Genomic DNA, 20,231 nt, shown 5'->3' with positions numbered 1-20,231 from the left:
AATAACTAGGGCTGTAACAGTACACAAAAAGTTTGGTACACAAAATTGCCTTTCAAATGTCTATTCTTGGTGTTAAAGTTAAAAGTTAAAGGCCTACTGAAAGCCACTACTACCGACCACGCAGTCTGATAGTTTATATATCAATGATGAAATCTTAACATTGCAACACATGCCAATACGGCCGGGTTAGCTTACTAAAGTGCAATTTTAAATTTCGCGCGAAATATCCTGCTGAAAACGTCTCGGTATGATGACGTCAGCGCGTGACGTCATCAGACATAGAGGACATTTTGGGACAGCTTGGTGGCCAGCTATTAAGTCGTCTGTTTTCATCGCAAAATTCCACAGTATTCTGGACATCTGTGTTGGTGAATCTTTTGCAATTTGTTCAATGAACAATGGAGACGGCAAAGAAGAAAGCTGCAGGTGGGAAGCGGTGTATTGCGGCCGACTTCAGCAACACAAACACAGCCGGTGTTTCATTGTTTACATTCCCGGAAGATGACAGTCAAGCTTTACCATTGGCCTGTGGAGAACTGGGACAACAGAGACTCTTACCAGGAGGACTTTGAGTTGGATGCGCAGACGCGGTACCGTGAGTACGCATGCAGCTGCGGCTTCCAAACATTTGATCGCTTGCCCGTACGTGCGTGCCGCTATGTGCATGTCACGTACGTAACTTTGGGGACTTTGGGGAAATATATGTGCTGTATGAACTTTGGGGAGGTGAACGGTACTTTGGGCTGTGGGATTGAGTGTGTTGTGCAGGTGTTTGAGTTGTATTGGCGGGTTATATGGACGGGAGGGGGGAGGTGTTTGTTATGCGGGATTCATTTGTGGCATATTAAATATAAGCCTGGTTGTGTTGTGGCTAATAGAGTATATATATGTCTTGTGTTTATTTACTGTTTTAGTCATTCCCAGCTGAATATCAGGTCCCACCTGCCTCTCACTGCATCTTCCCTATCTGAATCGCTCCCACTGCCCTCTAGTCCTTCACTCTCACTTTCCTCATCCACGAATCTTTCATCCACGCTCAAATTAATGGGGAAATCGTCGCTTTCTCGGACCGAATCGCTCTCGCTGCTGGTGGCCATGATTGTAAACAATGTGCAGATGTGAGGAGCTCCACAACCTGTGACGTCACGCTACTCGTCTGCTACTTCCAGTACAGGCAAGGCTTTTTTATCAGCGACCAAAAGTTGCAAACTTTATCGTCGATGTTCTCTACTAAATCCTTTCAGCAAAAATATGGCAATATCGCGAAATGATCAAGTATGACACATAGAATGGACCTGCTATCCCCGTTTAAATAAGAAAATCGCATTTCAGTAGGCCTTTAAAGTACCAATGATTGTCACACACACACTAGGTGTGGCGAAATTATTCTCTGCATTTGACCCATCACCCTTGATCACCCCCTGGGAGGTGAGGGGAGCAGTGGTCAGCAGCGGTGGCCGCGCCCGGGAATAATTTTTGGTGATTTAACCCCGAAAACAAACCCCGCCCACTCTGCTTTGTTCCTCGCCTGAGCTGTTGTGACCTAGATCATACCTGCCAACTTTTGAAATCAGAAAAACCTAGTAGCCAGGGTCCAGGGGCCGCAGGCCCCGGTAGGTCCAGGACAAAGTCCTGGTGGGGGGTTCAGGCTTCGCCCCCCGAAGCAAAATGATTATTAGCATTCAGAAAGGTTAAAATGTTGCTAAAACCATCACTTTTCTATCAGTCACAGTGACTTTTCAAAACAAAAACATTACAGCAAAAATCATTTGGGTTGATTGACATGTTTATTCTGTAAGCTAACTTCAATAGTTTGAAATTATTTTGACAGTTAATGCCAGTTATCCTGTCAACCTTTCACAAGACTTCAATTTGTTAATTGAAAGTATAAACAGTATAAACACTTTTTACAGTAAACAAATGGTAAAACAGTACTAAACAATTCCATTAAAAAAAAAAATTGGTGTCATTATTAACTTTCTGTCCAAGCTTGTATAATCTACTGCCTTGTTCAATTGTAAAAAATATTCTGTGCCTAAAATTCACATTTCTATCACAATTATCATACTGTAAACATGGGAAGCTAACTTCATTAAAATTAATAGTCCTGTCAATAGCATGGAATTACAATTCAAATGTAGTTTTTTTTGTAAGTCTTTCAAAAGAATTCAAAATATGAAAAATTAATGAAAATTAATTTAAGCCATCAGACACTTGAAAAGTGGCACATCACATCTCTAATGTAATCATTTTAACTTTTCAACAGAAATAGCACTGCAAAAATATTAAGGACATACTTCTGTATTTTGGTAGTTATGCTGTCAACATTTAACAAGATTTCTTCAACTTGGACTTGAAAGCATAAATAGTATAAACACTTTTAACAGTATAAGAATACTAAACAATTCCAATAGATAACATTGGTGTCATTACCTTTTTGTGGCTAAAATCCAAATGTATTCTATCAGATTGATCATACTGAAAAAATGATATGGTAACTTTATGATAAGTTTACTTCATTAAAATGTAATTCAATAGCATCATTAGCATGGAATTACAATTCAATTGCAGTTTTCTGTAAGCCTTTCAAAAGAATTGAAGAAGAATTAATGAAAATGAATTTTTCGAGTCGGGAAACATTTTCCGAAATAACTGTCCCATGTGATCAGCCAGTGCGATTGGAAGTCCATGCTCAATTATTGCCTCCGTAAATAAAACTTCGGCATTTATCACATCCAAAGAATCTGTTTGGGCCACGAAAAACGTTGAAAGTGTTCCACTTGTATCGCTAGCAACGGCATTAGACTTGTGTTTTTTTGTCCCAACGTGGTCTTTTACATCGCTAATTCCTCCGTGTCCGATCGAAAAATCTTGTCTGCACAAGGTGCAATTCGCGTAGTTTTCACCCTTTTTGGAACGGATAATTATTCCCGGATAGGCTTTTGAATATTCTTCACGGAATGACTGCAGTTTTCTTTTCGGTTTAAGACTCGTTTCTCCGGCTGATTCCATGATCGTTCGCTCGTTTGGAAACAATGGCAACTGGTGCCTCGTGCTTGGCAGCGGTGCTATAAATAGCCTCGCGCATGGCATTCGGAATGGCTCGATAGGAAGTTACGGGAAGCAGTGTCGATTGTCATTGTTGTTACGCGATTTCGTGAATAAAACTTAAAAAAAAAAAAAAAAAATTTTATTAATGAAAAACCGTATTTTTTATCACTGCAACCGTAACCCGGAATAGGTTGATGAAAACCATACTAATTACGGGAAAACCGGAGTAGTTGGCAGGTATGCTAGATTACCGTAATGACTTGTAGAACACTCAAAAGTGCAGATTTCAACCATTGAAATACTTTCTATAGTTCAAGACTTAGTCATTTAAAAACAGCATGTCATAATGGCGGCTACAGTTTTGATGTTAAAGGTCTAAAAAAATTATGTCGAATGGTCAGCGGGCCGGATTGAAAATCTTAATGTGCCGCATGTGGCCCGCGGGCCGTATTTTGCCCAAGGCTGCCTTACGTATACGACAGACAACAATATTCACCCGATTCCTTTCATTGCACTATCAATAGCTTGAATAGTTACAGGCCGATTTTCTTCCAGGATGTGTCCGAAATGGGACAAAGAACAAGTCTTTAAATTTTGGAGCTGATTCGGATTACCGTCTGAATTCAGGACTTGGCGTTTGGCGGAGGTCTGCACTTTCCTAGTGCTTTTCACATATTGATATTTGCTTAACCTTTACGTGTTGGTGGCCATGGTTGGACTAATCCAAACACCAGATACTGTATCTGCATTCTAAGGAGAGGATATGTCAAGTACAAACCCTATTTCCATATGAGTTGGGAAATTGTGTTAGATGTAAATATAAACGGAATACAATGATTTGCAAATCCTTTTCAACCCATATTCAGTTGAATATGCTACAAAGACAACATATTTGATGTTCAAACTGATAAACATTTTTTTTTTGCAAATAATCATTAACTTTAGAATTTCATGCCAGCAACACGTGACAAAGAAGTTGGGAAAGGTGGCAATAAATACTGATAAAGTTGAGGAATGCTCATCAAACACTTATTTGGAACATCCCACAGGTGTGCAGGCTAATTGGGAACAGGTGGGTGCCATGATTGGGTATAAAAGTAGATTCCATGAAATGCTCAGTCATTCACAAACAAGGATGGGGCGAGGGTCACCACTTTGTCGACAAATGCGTGAGCAAATTGTTGAACAGTTTAAGAAAAACCTTTCTCAACCAGCTATTGCAAGGAATTTAGGGATTTCACCATCTACGGTCCGTAATATCATCAAAGGGTTCAGAGAATCTGGAGAAATCACTGCACGTAAGCAGCTAAGCCCGTGACCTTCCATCCCTCAGGCTGTACTGCATCAACAAGCGACATCAGCGTGTAAAGGATATCACCAAATGGGCTCAGGAACACTTCAGAAACCCACTGTCAGTAACTACAGTTGGTCGCTACATCTGTAAGTGCAAGTTAAAACTCTCCTATGCAAGGCGAAAACCGTTTATCAACAACACCCAGAAACGCCATCGGCTTCGCTGGGCCTGAGCTCATCTAAGATGAACTGATACAAAGTGGAAAAGTGTTCTGTGGTCTGACGAGTCCACATTTCAAATTGTTTTTGGAAACTGTGGACGTCGTGTCCTCTGGACCAAAGAGGAAAAGAACCATCCGGATTGTTATAGGCGCAAAGTTGAAAAGCCAGCATCTGTGATAGTATGGGGGTGTATTAGTGCCCACGACATGGGTAACTTACACATCTGTGAAGGCGCCATTAATGCTGAAAGGTACATACAGGTTTTGGAGCAACATATGTTGCCATCCAAGCAACGTTACCATGGACGCCCCTGCTTATTTCAGCAAGACAATGCCAAGCCACGTGTTACATCAACATGGCTTAAAAGTAAAAGAGTGCGGGTACTAAACTGGCCTGCCTGTAGTCCAGACCTGTCTCCCATTGAAAATGTGTGGTGCATTATGAAGCCTAAAATAGCACAACGGAGACCCCCGGACTGTTGAACAACTTAAGCTGTACATCAAGCAAGAATGGGAAAGAATTCCACCTGAGAAGCTTTAAAAATGTGTGTCCTCAGTTCCCAAACGTTTACTGAGTGTTGTTAAAAGGAAAGGCCATGTAACACAGTGGTGAACATGCCCTTTCCCAACTACTTTGGCACGAGTTGCAGCCATGAAATTCTAAGTTAATTATTATTTGCAAAAAAAAAATTTTTTTATGAGTTTGAACATCAAATATCTTGTCTTTGTAGTGCATTCAATTGAATATTGGTTGAAAAGAATTAGCAAATCATTGTATTCCGTTTATATTTACATCTAACACAATTTCCCAACTCATATGGAAACGGGGTTTGTATGCCAACTAACAGTGTTGAATATTAAAGTAATCACATCATAGCATACCGGTACAGCAGAGGGCGAGGCGGATCTCTTTGCAGGGATGGGAAGGCGCTCCTCTCTGGAGGGCCTCTGAGGTTGTGTCTGACGGGGTGGAGGCTCAGGCCGGCCTGGTTTGTTGTTTTCGGTCACGATGGCTATAACCTGCTTCAGCTGCTCGTCCTTCACCCACAGTTTGTTCTGCAACTGCTGCTGTACTGCATTCACACGTCGCTCCTGCAAAGTCAGGGCGATGCTCCACATCATTTCCCAAATTGAAGGACTCACCTATCCAAATCAGTATTTGAAGGAGACATACGCACACATTTTTTTTCCCACTTGTACTGCGTGTCTGTGACGGCCCCCTGCATGCGCTCCTCCATGCGTCTCTTCTCAGACAGCTCTCTCTGCAGCCTTTGCTCTCTCGTTTCCAGCTCGTGCTGCAGGCAACGCTTGTCGTCCTCATAGATCTTTGTCGTTTTCTGAAGGATGTCAATCTAGGATGGAACAGTGAGGGATAATCAGAGACACGTCACAGTCAATGTTCCCTCTAATTTTTCATGTGCAAAAACTCCCTGAGCACTCAGTGGAGCACATGTTAGCAACATCAGATGGTTTACCATGAATTGATTTACGTGGAACCCGACTTAAACAAGTTGAAAAACTTATTCGGGTGTTACCATTTAGTGGTCAATTGTACGGAATATGTACTGTACTGTGCAATCTACTAATAAAAGTTTCAATCAATCAATCAAAGATGTGCACACTGTGGCCATACCAGCATCAAACCTGATTTTATAACAAGGTAAATGTTTGTTTATAATAACCAAATAAGAGCAGTCATTTTTATGAGATCATTTTTTAATATAAGGAATTTAGACCACTAACAATGAAAATAGCGAAAAAAATATTGTCTTTCATGAGCTATGTACTAGTATTTTATGCCCGGAGGGGGGTCCTACTTCTTGAAATAATTTGTGTTCCTTTCAGGATCACATTTAGTTCCTCTTAAAACATTTTCATGTTGCACAATGAGATGTAAGCCGGGGATAAAGTGTACATTCCTGAAACATATATTTTTATTAGCATTTATGTTATCTACTAACAGCATTTTATGATTAATATAAATAAATTATAGGGGTGTAACGGTACACAAAAATTTCGGTTTGGTACGTACCTCGGTTTAGAGGTCACGGTTCGGTTCATTTTCGGTACAGTAAGAAAACAACAAAATATAAATTTTTTGGTTATTTATTTACCAAATTTGTAAACAATGGCTTTATCCTTTTAACATTGGGAACACTATAATAAGATTAAATAAAATGACAAAACTTTTCTTATACATATAAAAAGTGCAACATTAAACAGTTTCAAATCAACTCATCATGCTTAATTTATTACAGCATTTGGGAAGCCTGTAGTTGATTTTTATTATGTAAATGTTATATTTTTATCAACATGTGATAGCAGGGACCCTGCCATTCAAAACTAGGCTGCTCCATTACTAATGATTAATGTAACTATAGCTGAAAAAAATGGTACAATAGCAATAGGAGAGACTATTCATCCCTGAACACCATGGAGTTCATGTAGGCTTTATGATGCAGTTACATTATTATATCAACTATCAGAGACAGAAACTCTTCATTTAACATAATGTCCTTCTTTGCTGCTTCAACACAGCTCAATCAACACAGAACAAGGTAAAGTGAAATAACAGACAGACAGGGCTTTGCTGTCCGTAACACACACACTCACACCGCAAAATGAGCTAACGTTACGCTAAAAGCGAATTAGCCTTCACCTCAAGCCAGGACTGCGAGCGAGCTGAGCTGCAGTTTATATTTCTAGACGGTCAACGGGCTCATAGTGATGTTACTAGTAGTTGACTGGGAGGTGTTTATTATCATTTGGGGAGAGTCCGCTGCCTGATGATTACCTGCTAAACACTGACTACATGCGCTCCGAATACGCACTGCTGATTGGCTCTTACCGCTCTGTATGTAACCAATCAGATGGTTGTGTGGGTGGGACAATGCTGGGTGCTGTGTACTGACAGAAACAGGCAGAAGGAAGCGGAGCAGCTTGTTAAGACTTTAGCTTAGCTTAATATGTTCGTGTGAAAACTCGTTCGGTACACAACCGAACCCCCCGTACCGAAACGGTTCAATACAAATACACGTACCGTTACACCCCTACTAAATTGACATTCTTAATAAATGACAGTAGAATAAGCACGCATCTGATTGAGGAGTCATATTGTAACGACCTGGCATTTACACTTTGTGTGGTGTTGGAGTTGTCTGACTTTTTGTGTGGCCTTAAACGCATCAGTGGCTAGGTGCCATGAGTATGTGTGTTGGTGCAGGTGAGAGAGAGCGAGTGGCTGCTGTTTATATGGCAGATGACAAAGAGTTGGTTTTGGCTTAGTTTGTACTGTAGAAAATGACCAGCTTTTCTAAATATAAGTTTTTAGATACTTTTTTGGATGTGGTTACGCCCGAATATTAACAGTTTCGCCCAATAAAGTGATCAATGGAACTCCTGTCCTCTTTAAAGGGTCTCGACAGACGTTACAATAATGGAACAGTGTTGACATTGTTTTATCTGTTACAGAACAAATAGTTATGTGTTTATTTTATTTATTGTATTTTTTGCACGGCGTAAATTTGCGGTGCGTAGAGGACGCATAGGCAGTGCCCAATTGCGCACCTTAGAGTTAGAATTGTTGGTCACAATCAAAGCCACAAACTCAGGAGGGTTTTGGACATGAACACACCTTGTGTTCAAGCATCCTTGTTTTTTTCTCCAGTCGCTCAAGCTCTGCCTTGTTGTTTTGGATAATGTTATCCTTCTCCAAGAGCTTGCCGTTCTGTTCATGAATGTAATTCTCTTTGGAATTAGCATTGCTGTCAAGCTCATGGAACCTAGACTTGATCATGTTGGCTACAAGACAACAATAAAAGGGGTCAAAACAGTACCAGATTAACAGAAAGAGGGGGTTAGCTCAAACTTTAACAGGCACCTGCTCTGTTGTAGTCCTCTAATATGATCTGTCTGATCCTAGCTCTGTTCTGTAGAACTTCAATCAGCCTGGGCAGGGTGATATCATCGTGGGCATCTGTAACCTCGGAAGACGGGATTGGAGGCAAGCTGTGTATCGCGGGGCTTAATACGACAGGTACATCTGTGGGGAAAAACATGATAAAAATTACACTTTTTGTATTTTGTGACACAAATATCACCTCACTGGCACATTCTGATGTGCCAGAATGTGCATTCTAATATTGGTGTAAACATATTGGTAAAATGTACATCATTCCAAATTTAAATTAGACTAAGATCATTTTTACCGCCCTTAGCTAGATGAGCCCTCCTTTGTCCACACACAGTGAGAACAGCTTTGTGAAAAAAATAAAATAAATACGTGAGACGAAGACTTCACTAAACTTCTTAAAATATAACCAGGAGTCCTAAAAAAAAAAAAACTGACAGTCAACTTCAGACTTGGGAGCTGTACAGCTCATCGTTTTGTTACTCTTCAATGAATACAACACCCTACCATTATGTTGCTGTTAGAATGTGAGTTTAATGATAGCATTGTAGCTCACATAGCTATACTAGTGCATACCTGCCAACTTTTGAAATCAGAAAAACCTAGTAGCCAGGGTCCAGGGGCCGCAGGCCCCGGTAGGTCTAGGACAAAGTCCTGGTGGGGGGTTCAGGCCGACGCAAAATGATTATTAGCATTCAGACAGGTTAAAATGTTGCTAAAACCATCACTTTTCTATCAGTCACAGTGACTTTTCAAAACAAAAATATTACAGCAAAAATCATATGGGTTGATTGACATGTTTATTCTGTAAGCTAACTTCAATAGTTTGAAATTATTTTGACAGTTAATGCCAGTTATCCTGTCAACCTTTCACAAGACTTCAATTTGTTAATTGAAAGTATAAACAGTATAAACACTTTTTACAGTAAACAAATGGTAAAACAGTACTAAATTCCATTAAAAAAAAAATTGGTGTCATTATTAACTTTCTGTCCAAGCTTGTATAATCTACTGCCTTGTTCAATTGTAAAAAATATTCTGTGCCTAAAATTCACATTTCTATCACAATTATCATACTGTAAACATGGTAAGCTAACTTCATTAAAATCAATAGTCCTGTCAATAGCATGGAATTACAATTCAAATGTAGTTTTTTTGTAAGCCTTTCAAAAAAATTCAAGATATGAAAAATTAATGAAAATTAATTTAAGCCATCAGACACTTGAAAAGTGGCACATCACATCTCTAATGTAATCATTTTAACTTTTCAACAGAAATAGCACTGCAAAAATATTAAGGACATACTTCTGTATTTTGGTAGTTATGCTGTCAACATTTAACAAGATTTCTTCAACTTGGACTTGAAAGCATAAATAGTATAAACACTTTTAACAGTATAACAGTACTAAACAATTCCAATAGATAACATTGGTGTCATTACCTTTTTGTGGCTGAAATCCAAATTTAGCAACGGCATTAGACTTGTGTTTTTTTGTCCCAACGTGGTCTTTTACATCGCTAATTCCTCCGTGTCCGATCGAAAAATCTTGTCTGCACAAGGTGCAATTTGCGTAGTTTTCACCCTTTTTGGAACGGATAATTATTCCCGGATAGGCTTTTGAATATTCTTCACGGAATGACTGCAGTTTTCTTTTCGGTTTAAGACTCGTTTGCAATTTTTCTCCGGCTGATTCCATGATCGTTCGCTCGTTTGGAAACAATGGGCAACTGGTGCCTCGTGCTTGGCAGCGGTGCTATAAATAGCCTCGCGCATGGCATTCGGAATGGCTCGATAGGAAGTTACAGGAAGCAGTGTCGATTGTCATTGTTGTTACGCGATTTCGTGAATAAAACTTAAAAAAAAAAAAAAAAATTAATTAATGAAAAACCGTATTTTTTATCACTGCAACCGTAACCCGGAATAGGTTGATGAAAACCGTACTAATTACGGGAAAACCGGAGTAGTTGGCAGGTATGCTAGTGTTCTTAACTTCTGTGTCCTCCTTTTCCACTTCTTAAAGCTGCTGTGCATCACTGGCTCAAAATTGGAACTCTGATCAAAAAAAAAAATCAAAAAAAATGACAATCGGCTAGCATATGTTACCATGACTGGTTTAGAAGAACAGATTAAACAACGTCTATATTTCCAATGGCTAAAAGTTAAGGTCATGTCCACACAAACACGGATATTTCATAAACGCAAACCTATCTCTGCGTTTAGGCCTTTTGTCCACACGCAAACGCATACTTTTGTCCTTAAAAACACAGACTTCTGCAAATGCTGGCCAAAGTGTACAGTTCGAAAACTCTCAGCTCAGCGTATGCGTGTACACGGCACAAACGGAGAACTGTATTCCTCTGACGTCACAGTTGTGTGGTGTCATTTCCTGTTTTCCTGGCTTTGAACACACTATAACATAATGTACTATTTTCAGTCAGCTATTTCGGATACTATTGCTGTCGAACCTCCAACTGATGGAACAACTTTGACTAGTAAGACTTTTTGCTTTAGGTCATAAGCAGTGTTGGGTTACAGTAACGGCGTTACTTTCGGCGGTAAATAGTAATCTAACACGTTATTTTTTATATTCAGTAACTCAGTTACCGTTACTACATGATGCGTTACTGCGTTATTTTACGTAATTTTTTATGTAGTATCGGCTAGAAACTGAGAAGATCTGAGTGTGTTTTATTGCAGCGCTGCGGAAGAGGCGCGCCGTGCGCTGTCTGTGTGTATGTGTGTGTGGGAGGGGGCGTGTCTGTGTTTATTAACAAGACATCATGGCGAAGCCCGAAGCCGAATTTCTTAACATGGAGATATTCTCAATACTTTTCTTTTGTCGACCACAAAGAAAAGAACATTTTAGTTGAATGTAAGATATTTCTTGGATCAAAGATCCTATCCTAGCAATTCAAATCTGCTGAAACAGCTACAAAAGCAACATGCTTTGACGAAGCTAGTAAAGAGAGACACACTTCACCTCCACCTCCTACAGCGGCTGGATTTTAACGAGGCACTGCGCACTGAAGGTACACACACACTGTCAATTATTTTATATACTGTTGCTCTTTCATTCTAGACTTCTAGAGTGTTTGATTATCACATCACTCTAAATGTACAGACTATAAAGTTCACAAACATAAAGAGGGATGTTAGTGGGCCTTATCTCTAAACTAAAACTGGGGAAATGTGTAGAGTGTTCTGGGCTTCAGACATGATTTTATTTCAGAATTCCTTGAGATAAAAAAACGCCTTGTTAGGCTTTGTGTATGTAGTGTGTGCCTTCCTTGGTTTACAGCTATGTTGTTATTATGCTGTTTGTTACTTATGTGTGTTATGTTGCAGCTATTCAAAATAGTTTTGTCAATTTGCTCTGGCCCAAAATAAATAGGCCCTTTGAAACATATCTTTGTCTTTGTGTGTTGTATGTAGACCACATTGCTTAGCAGAGTTGAGTGATGCAAATGCATGTCAAGTTGATCAACACATTGTATTATTCTCCAGTGCAATAACAGTACTGAAATGAAGGCTAAAAGGGCATTAAATGGGGCCTTAAAAAATTTAAAAAATATATATATATATATAAGTAACTAAATAGTTACTTTTCACAGTAACGCATTACTTTTTGGTTTAAGTAACTGAGTTAGTAACTGAGTTACTTTTGAAATAAAGTAACTAACTAGTTACTGGTTTTCAGTAACTAACCCAACACTGGTCATAAGAAAGATGCAACATTAGCTCATTAGTCCTTATTTAACGACAGATCATGAATTGATTTTACGTGTGTTGGTTCCATTTGTGTAGATTGATTTGGGTGCTAAAAACAACAAATGCCCCGTGAGACATCACAAGAAATAACGTCCCGTAGCTCAGTCATTTGTCACGGCGGGGTGCAGCGTGCTGCGGTTCGTTCCCGGGACGCAAAACTGACGGCTTCGGACGAAAGCGTGCAGGTAGGAGATGATTTATTTCTCATAAATCATACACATTACAACAGACAGGAACGAAACAAAAGGAAAGCGTCCCGTTTGCACGAGAAGCTAAAGCAAAAACTTACTTAGCACAGGAATACTAGAAGCTTAAGGTAACTTAGCACAGGAATCATGAGCTGGAAAACCAGAATGCCAACGTAACTGTTGCAAATGCAAACAATGAAGCCACGACGAGTGACCAGAAAAGGCAGACTTAAATAGAGTCTCTGATGAGCAACAGGTGCGCGTGCAAGGCAGGTGAAAATCATAAGTAACCATGGTGACTAAAACAAACCCCCAAAGTGCACAAAACAACTAAGGAAGTCCAAAACTAAAAGAACATAACTAAACGCTCGGGATGGTGTCCTGCTGGCCCCACTATGGACTGGACTCTTATTATGTCAGACCCACTCGACATCCATTGCATTCAGTCTCCCCTAGAGGGGGGGGGGGGGGGGGGGTTACCCACATATGCGGTCCTCTCCAAGGTTTCTCATAGTAATTCACATCGAACTGGGGTGAGTTTTTCCTTGCCCTTATGTGGGCTTTGTACCGAGGATGTCGTTGTGGCTTGTGCAGCCCTTTGAGACACTTGTGATTTAGGGCTATATAAATAAACATTGATTGATAAACAAAACATGATCCGACCACATCATAATACATCACAGTTTCATATCATTTCACTTTACAGGAGTCGGAAGAAGTAAGGCCTATTTAATTCTACCCCTTTCCCACTTCATAGCGTTTACAAATATATACATCATTTACTGACCTTTTTATAATAAAATATCTGTGAATTAGTATATACAACAGTTTTGTAATATGTAATTAATTAATTCAGTCATTATTAATATACTGAGAAGAAGAATATCTTATTTTCAATAAGGTTGAAAGTACTTCTCATAATTTTTCTTCTTTGTACTTTGTAAGCACTATTCATTTGAACAACCTCTTAAACTGGATCATATCAGTGCAATGTTTCACTTCTTTACTTAATCCATTCCATCATTTAATTCCACATAATTTTAGCTGTTTGCAATTTTACCAAATTATCGAACTTTAATATTTTTGACTCAATAAATAGTGTTTATATGTTCTCTATATCCATCATTATATATCAGTCTAATTGATCTTTTTTGTAACACGGTTAACGAATGTAGCGCACATTTGTAGTTATTTCCCCACATTTCTGCACAATAACTCAGATATGGTAATACTATAGGAGCGAGCAGAAGTGATTTGTTAAACCAAATATTGTGTTTTTTTCCATATACAACAACCTATCTGGACTCGATAAGAGAATCGATAAGGAATCGGTTCGATAAGAGGATTCGATAATAGGCTCAAACTCGATAATTTCTTACAAAACATCATCCCTAGTGTGCACACACACAAAATTAGTCCCAGATATGCGGCCAACAATTTGCAGTCATGCTGCTGCCACATTAATAAAAAAAATATATACATTCAATGATAGTTAACTAGTAGCAAACATAACTAATGAGCGTGTAGTGCAAGGGTTCTGTGGAGCATGGCTTACATAATCGGAGCAGATAGTGGGTGGTGGTATATAGTAGGGCTGTGAATCTTTGGACACCACACGAATCAATTTGTCTCGATTCTTGCGGTTAACGATTCTCGATTCAAAATCTATACTTTTTAATAACATTGGGTCCCACTTATATTATTAAGTACATTCCTCCGTAACAGACAAACAGCTGTGATCGTTTTTCATAATACTTAAAAGAAAACTTGTTTAGTTCAATAAAATTCTAGCCAAACATTTAATAAAGTCAAATACAAATAAGGTAACAAGAGACATATCCAACACTTCTCTTTTCTAAAGTAAATCTGTACATGGGCATCTACATCAACAATTATATTTGCCTGAGAGGCTGGACAGGACAGATTTTTATTTTTTTTAAACTTTTTTTAAATTATTCTATTAAAAGGGAACATTATCACAATTTCAGAATGGTTAAAACCATTAAAAATCAGTTCCCAATGGCTTATTATATTTTTCAAAGTTTTTTTCAAAATTTTACCCATCACGCAATATCCCTAAAAAAAGCTTCAAAGTGCCTGATTTTAACCATCGTTATATACACCCGTGCATTTTCCTGTGACGTCACATAGTGATGCCAACACAAACAAACATGGCGGATAGAACAGCAAGCTATAGCGGCATTAGCTCGGATTCAGACTCGGATTTCAGCGGCTTAAGCGATTCAACAGATTACGAATGTATTGAAACGGATGGTTGTAGTGTGGAGGCAGGTAGCGAAAACAAAATTGAAGAAGAAACTGAAGCTATTGAGCCATATCGGTTTGAACCGTATGCAAGCGAAACCGACAAACGACACGACAGCCAGCGACACGGGAAAAAGCGAGGACGAATTCGGCGATCGCCTTCTAACCAACGATTGGTATGTGTTTGTTTGGCATTAAAGGAAACTAACAACTATGAACTAGGTTTACAGCATATGAAATACATTTGGCAACAACATGCACTTTGAGAGTGCAGACAGCCCAATTTTCATCAATTAATATATTCTGTAGACATACCCTCATACGCGCTCTTTTCCTGAAAGCTGATCTGTCCAGTTTTGGAGTTGATGTCAGCAGGCCAGGGAAGCTAGGGTCGATAGGAGGTTTAGCTCGCTCGTCTGCGGGAACAAACTGCCGCCATTGCTTTCCGTGCTACCGAGGTCCTTTGTCCCTGAATAGCTCACACACTCCGGCAGATTCAACGGGGGTCTGGCGGCAGATTTCTTTGACTTTATCGTTGGAAATGCATCTGCTTTGAGTGTCGCAGGATATCCACACATTCTTGCCATCTCTGTCGTAGCATAGCTTTCGTCCGTAAATTTCTTGCCACTTTCGCATCTTTGGGCCACTGGTGCAACTTGAATCCGTCCCTGTTCGTGTTGTTACACCCTCCGACAACACACCGACGAGGCATGATGTCTCCAATGTACGGAAACAGTCGAAAAAACGGAAAATAACAGAGCTGATTTGACTCGGTGTTTGAGAAAATGGCGGATTGCTTCCCGATGTGACGCCACGTTGTGACGTCATCGCTCCGAGAGCGAATATTAGAAAGGCGTTTACTTCGCCAAAATTCACCCATTTAGAGTTCGGAAATCGGTTAAAAAAAAAGGTATTTTTTTCTGCAACATCAAGGTATATATTGACGCTTACATAGGTCTGGTGATAATGTTCCCCTTTAAGAATCGTTACAAAAAGAAATGAGATTAATTCGAAAATCGATTTTTTTGACACCCTTAGTATATAGTGCTTGCAGAGTTGCAGCATGTTCCTAAGTGCCCACGTAACCGTTGTCTATCATGTTGGAAATGCAGTGACAGTTACATAGTATATTTAAAAAGTGGATAAAGTGAATAATAGCACTTTGTGAAGTCTTCAACTTTTTTGGAGATAGGCGTGGGAAAACGCTCATTAGCATTAAAACTACTGACACACAAAACCGCATGTTCTTAGTGGGGTTTACTAAAAGCTCTTGTAAGTTTACAAGTGCTTTCAGCAGCCTCAAGTCTCGATACTGGCCAACACACTTTCATACATGGTTGTTTCAGACATAATTGTCTTTCATACACCATTGTAGGACCTAAGACTTATTACTAACTATAAATAAAAATGTTTAAAAGTATGATATGAAGAGATATGCCGATTGATTAACCGATTTTCTTAAGTAAAGATGTGATCGTCATTGCTAGAAGTTTTTTTTGTAAGGGCGTCAGTGAGGTCTTTCGATTTTCCTAAAATTAGTGTTTAAAATGAACACCATTGCTGGTAGGCAAAGATGAGGAAAACAAAGCAAGAGCAATCACAAACGCTGATCCCCTCAGGCTAATATTGTATTTATTTTTAATCCCCAATCTGACAAACTAGCAGCTAATTATGTGTCTCCAAATAGCGTGGAGCTGCTCCCCAATGTTAAAAATAATTTCTATTACAGCAAATAAACTGCATTTCTTGGTATCATTATCAAATACTGTATTAGGACGAGACTAAACATGTTATACAAGCAGGAGCAGGCATGCTAATAGCTAAACTAGCCGCTAAGTTAAATTATAAACAAATGGAGAAATAAGAAATAGATGGAACCATGTTGCGGTAGAAAGTGAGCAGCTTTTAACAGACAATGAACAAGTAAATTAATAATAGTCTAGAGAGAAAGGATAATATAAAAACTGTTGGTGTGTCAGCATCGCCACAGTTAGTATGCGACATGTAAGAGGATGGCGCAGGGGTAGGGAACCTATGGCTCTCGAGCCAGATGTGGCTCTTTTGATGACTGCATCTGGCTCTCAGATAAATCTTAGCTGACACTGCTTAACAGGATAAGTAATGAATAATTCCGCTGGTAAAAAAAACATTCTCATGCATTTTAATCCATCCATCCGTTTTCTGCCGCACCTGTTCAAGAAGTCGCATTAATGGTAGGAAGTATTTTATTTATTATTGGTTAGCGTCAGAATAACAATGTTATTAAAAAGAATAAGAGACTTATTATGCTCTAAAAATGTTGGTGTTACTTAAAAATGCACGCATTTAGTTATATTCGGTGTTAAAAAAAAATTATACGGCTCTCACGGAAATACATTTTAAAATATTTGGCTTTCATGGCTCTCTCAGCCAAGAAGGTTCCCGACCCATGGGATGGCGGATCAATCCATACAGTTTTGGTGTCGATGCCAAGGCTGGTATCAGTATATGGTATACTAGAGTTTTTACAGTAGATGGATATTTTAAATTTTTTCAAAATCGTTTTTTTTCCCAATGTTACAAACTCAGAGAATAATTCCCTGGATATAGGAGAATTTAGAGGGTAACAAAAGGTTCAGTGATTATTAGGGGTGTAACAGTACGTGTATTTGTATTGAACCGTTTCGGTACGGGGGTTTCGGTTCGGTGGTGTACCAAACGAGTTTCAACACGAACATATTAAGTAGCCGCCTCCGCTTCCTTCTGCCTCTGTTTCTGTCAGTACTCTACACAGCACCTAGCATTGTCCCACCCACACAACCATCTGATTGGTTACAAACGGTAACAGCCAATCAGCAGTGCGTATTCAGAGCGAATGTAGTCAGTGCTTAGCGTTGAGCAGGTAAGCATCAGGCAGCGGACTCTCCCCAAATGATAATAAACACCTCCCAGTCAACTACTAGTAACATCACTATGAGCCCGTTGACCTTCTAGAAATATAAAAGGCAGCTCAGCTCACTCGCAGTCCTGGCTTGAGGTGAAGGCTAATTCGCTTTTAGTGTAACGTTAGCTCATTTTGCGTTGTGTGTGTGTTAAGAACAGCAAAGCCCTGTCTGTCTGTTATTTCACTTGACCTTTTTCTGTGTTGATTGAGCTGTGTTGAAGCAGCAAAAAAGGACATTATGTTAAATGAAGAGTTTCTGTCTCTGATAGTTGATATAATAATGTAACTGCATCATTAAGCCTACATGAACGCCATGGTGTTTAGGGATGAATAGTCTCTCCTATTGCTATTGTACCATTTTTTCAGCTATAGTTACATTAATCATTAGTAATGGAGCAGCCTAGTTTTGAATGGCAGGGTCCCTGCTATCACATGTTGATAAAACTATAACATTTACATAATAAAAATCAACTACAGGCTTCCCAAATGCTGTAATAAATTAAGCATGACGAGTTGACTTGAAACTGTTTAATGTTGCACTTTTTATATGAAGAAGAAAAGTTGTCATTTTATTTAATCTGGGCAACAACTTGAGGCAGTTTAATGTTGATTAACGTGGGCAGAATTATTATAGTGTTCCCAATGTTAAAAGGACAAAGCCATTGTTTACAAATTTGGTAAATAAATAACCAAAAAATTTATATTTTGTTGTTTTCTTACTGTACCGAAAATGAACCGAACCGTGACCTCTAAACCGAGGTACGTACCGAACCGAAATTTTTGTGTACCGTTACACCCCTAGTGATTAGTAATGGAAAATGTGCAGTTAATACATGTGATTGGGATAGGCTGATCTCACTCATGAATGATCAGAATTGGCAGCATAAATGCCTGATCGGAACAAATGGCTACATTGTGCTGATTAGTGTGTACAGTTTATATCTACAGTATGCATGTAATGCTCGGACCGAAGTACACTTTGATTAAGGCTGTGTATGTTATATATATATACACAAAGCTACCTCTGTATATTGGACCACCACGCTCCTCCAACTTGCGAGACAGCTCATCTTTGAAAGCCAGGTTTCTATGGCGGCGGCCTGGCGTGAACCCACAGATGGGTCTGTCCACTGGCCGAGCTACTTCCACTTCCTGGGTCATCTCTGCGAAGCGCATCACCAGCTGGACGGTGACAGAAAATAATTTGTTACTCCAGCCGTAAGTTCTATTTTAATGATAGCGGAAAATGAAACATGCACACTGAGCTCACCAAAGTTTCTTCGTAGTCATCCGCCTTTGGGTTGACGCAGACAATCATTTTGACTTTGCCTTCTCCGTCAAAGTAGTTTTTGAAAAGATGTGTGACTTTGGAGTCTCTGTAGGGAACCATCTAGAAGAAAAATATCAAACAGTTGCATTGTGGACTAAAGTGATAAGTGATGTCATACCTGCCAACTTTTGAAATCAGAAAAACCTAGTAGCCAGGGTCCAGGGGCCGCAAGCCCCGGTAGGTCCAGGACAAAGTCCTGGTGGGGGGTTCAGGCTTCGCCCCCCGACGCAAAATGATTATTAGCATTCAGACAGGTTAAAATGTTGCTAAAACCATCACTTTTCTATCAGTCACAGTGACTTTTCAAAACAAAAATATTACAGCAAAAATCATATGGGTTGATTGACATGTTTATTCTGTAAGATAACTTCAATAGTTTGAAATTATTTTGACAGTTAATGCCAGTTATCCTGTCAACCTTTCACAAGACTTCAATTTGTTAATTGAAAGTATAGACAGTATAAACACTTTTTACAGTAAACAAATGGTAAAACAGTACTAAACAATTCCATTAAAAAAAAAAATTGGTGTCATTATTAACTTTCTGTCCAAGCTTGTATAATCTACTGCCTTGTTCAATTGTAAAAAATATTCTGTGCCTAAAATTCACATTTCTATCACAATTATCATACTGTAAACATGGTAAGCTAACTTCATTAAAATTAATAGTCCTGTCAATAGCATGGAATTACAATTCAAATGTAGTTTTTTTGTAAGCCTTTCAAAAGAATTCAAAATATGAAAAATTAATGAAAATTAATTTAAGCCATCAGACACTTGAAAAGTGGCACATCACATCTCTAATGTAATCATTTGAACTTTTCAACAGAAATAGCACTGCAAAAATATTAAGGACATACTTCTGTATTTTGGTAGTTATGCTGTCAACATTTAACAAGATTTCTTCAACTTGGACTTGAAAGCATAAATAGTATAAACACTTTTAACAGTATAACAGTACTAAACAATTCCAATAGATAACATTGGTGTCATTACCTTTTTGTGGCTAAAATCCAAATTTATTCTATCAGATTGATCATACTTGTTTTTGTTCACATGACTGAAGATCCTTTCCTCGTGGTCTTTTACATCGCTAATTCCTCCGTGTCCGATCGAAAAATCTTGTCTGCACAAGGTGCAATTTGCGTAGTTTTCACCCTTTTTGGAACGGATAATTATTCCCGGATAGGCTTTTGAATATTCTTCACGGAATGACTGCAGTTTTCTTTTCGGTTTAAGACTCGTTTGCGATTTTTCTCCGGCTGATTCCATGATCGTTCG

General features: G+C 39.0%; 1 protein-coding gene across 2 annotated transcripts in view; it reads right to left on the bottom strand.

Moving 5' to 3' along the window:
* The window catches only part of kif23 (kinesin family member 23), a 57,556-nt gene that overhangs the window by 13,203 nt on the left and 24,122 nt on the right, over window positions 1-20,231 (bottom strand). For both annotated transcript variants that reach the window (XM_061969494.2, XM_061969495.2), the window contains 6 exons: window positions 18,891-19,010; window positions 18,643-18,802; window positions 8,446-8,607; window positions 8,200-8,366; window positions 5,744-5,917; window positions 5,448-5,657 (listed from right to left, as the gene is read on the bottom strand). In XM_061969494.2, the coding sequence (XP_061825478.2) occupies window positions 5,448-5,657; window positions 5,744-5,917; window positions 8,200-8,366; window positions 8,446-8,607; window positions 18,643-18,802; window positions 18,891-19,010 (993 nt within the window). The remainder of the gene's footprint in view (window positions 1-5,447; window positions 5,658-5,743; window positions 5,918-8,199; window positions 8,367-8,445; window positions 8,608-18,642; window positions 18,803-18,890; window positions 19,011-20,231) is intronic.

The sequence above is a fragment of the Nerophis lumbriciformis genome, linkage group LG10 (assembly GCF_033978685.3).
Source record: "Nerophis lumbriciformis linkage group LG10, RoL_Nlum_v2.1, whole genome shotgun sequence".
Taxonomy (NCBI): Eukaryota; Metazoa; Chordata; class Actinopteri; order Syngnathiformes; family Syngnathidae; genus Nerophis; species Nerophis lumbriciformis.
This window is presented reverse-complemented; position numbering and strand designations above follow the sequence as displayed.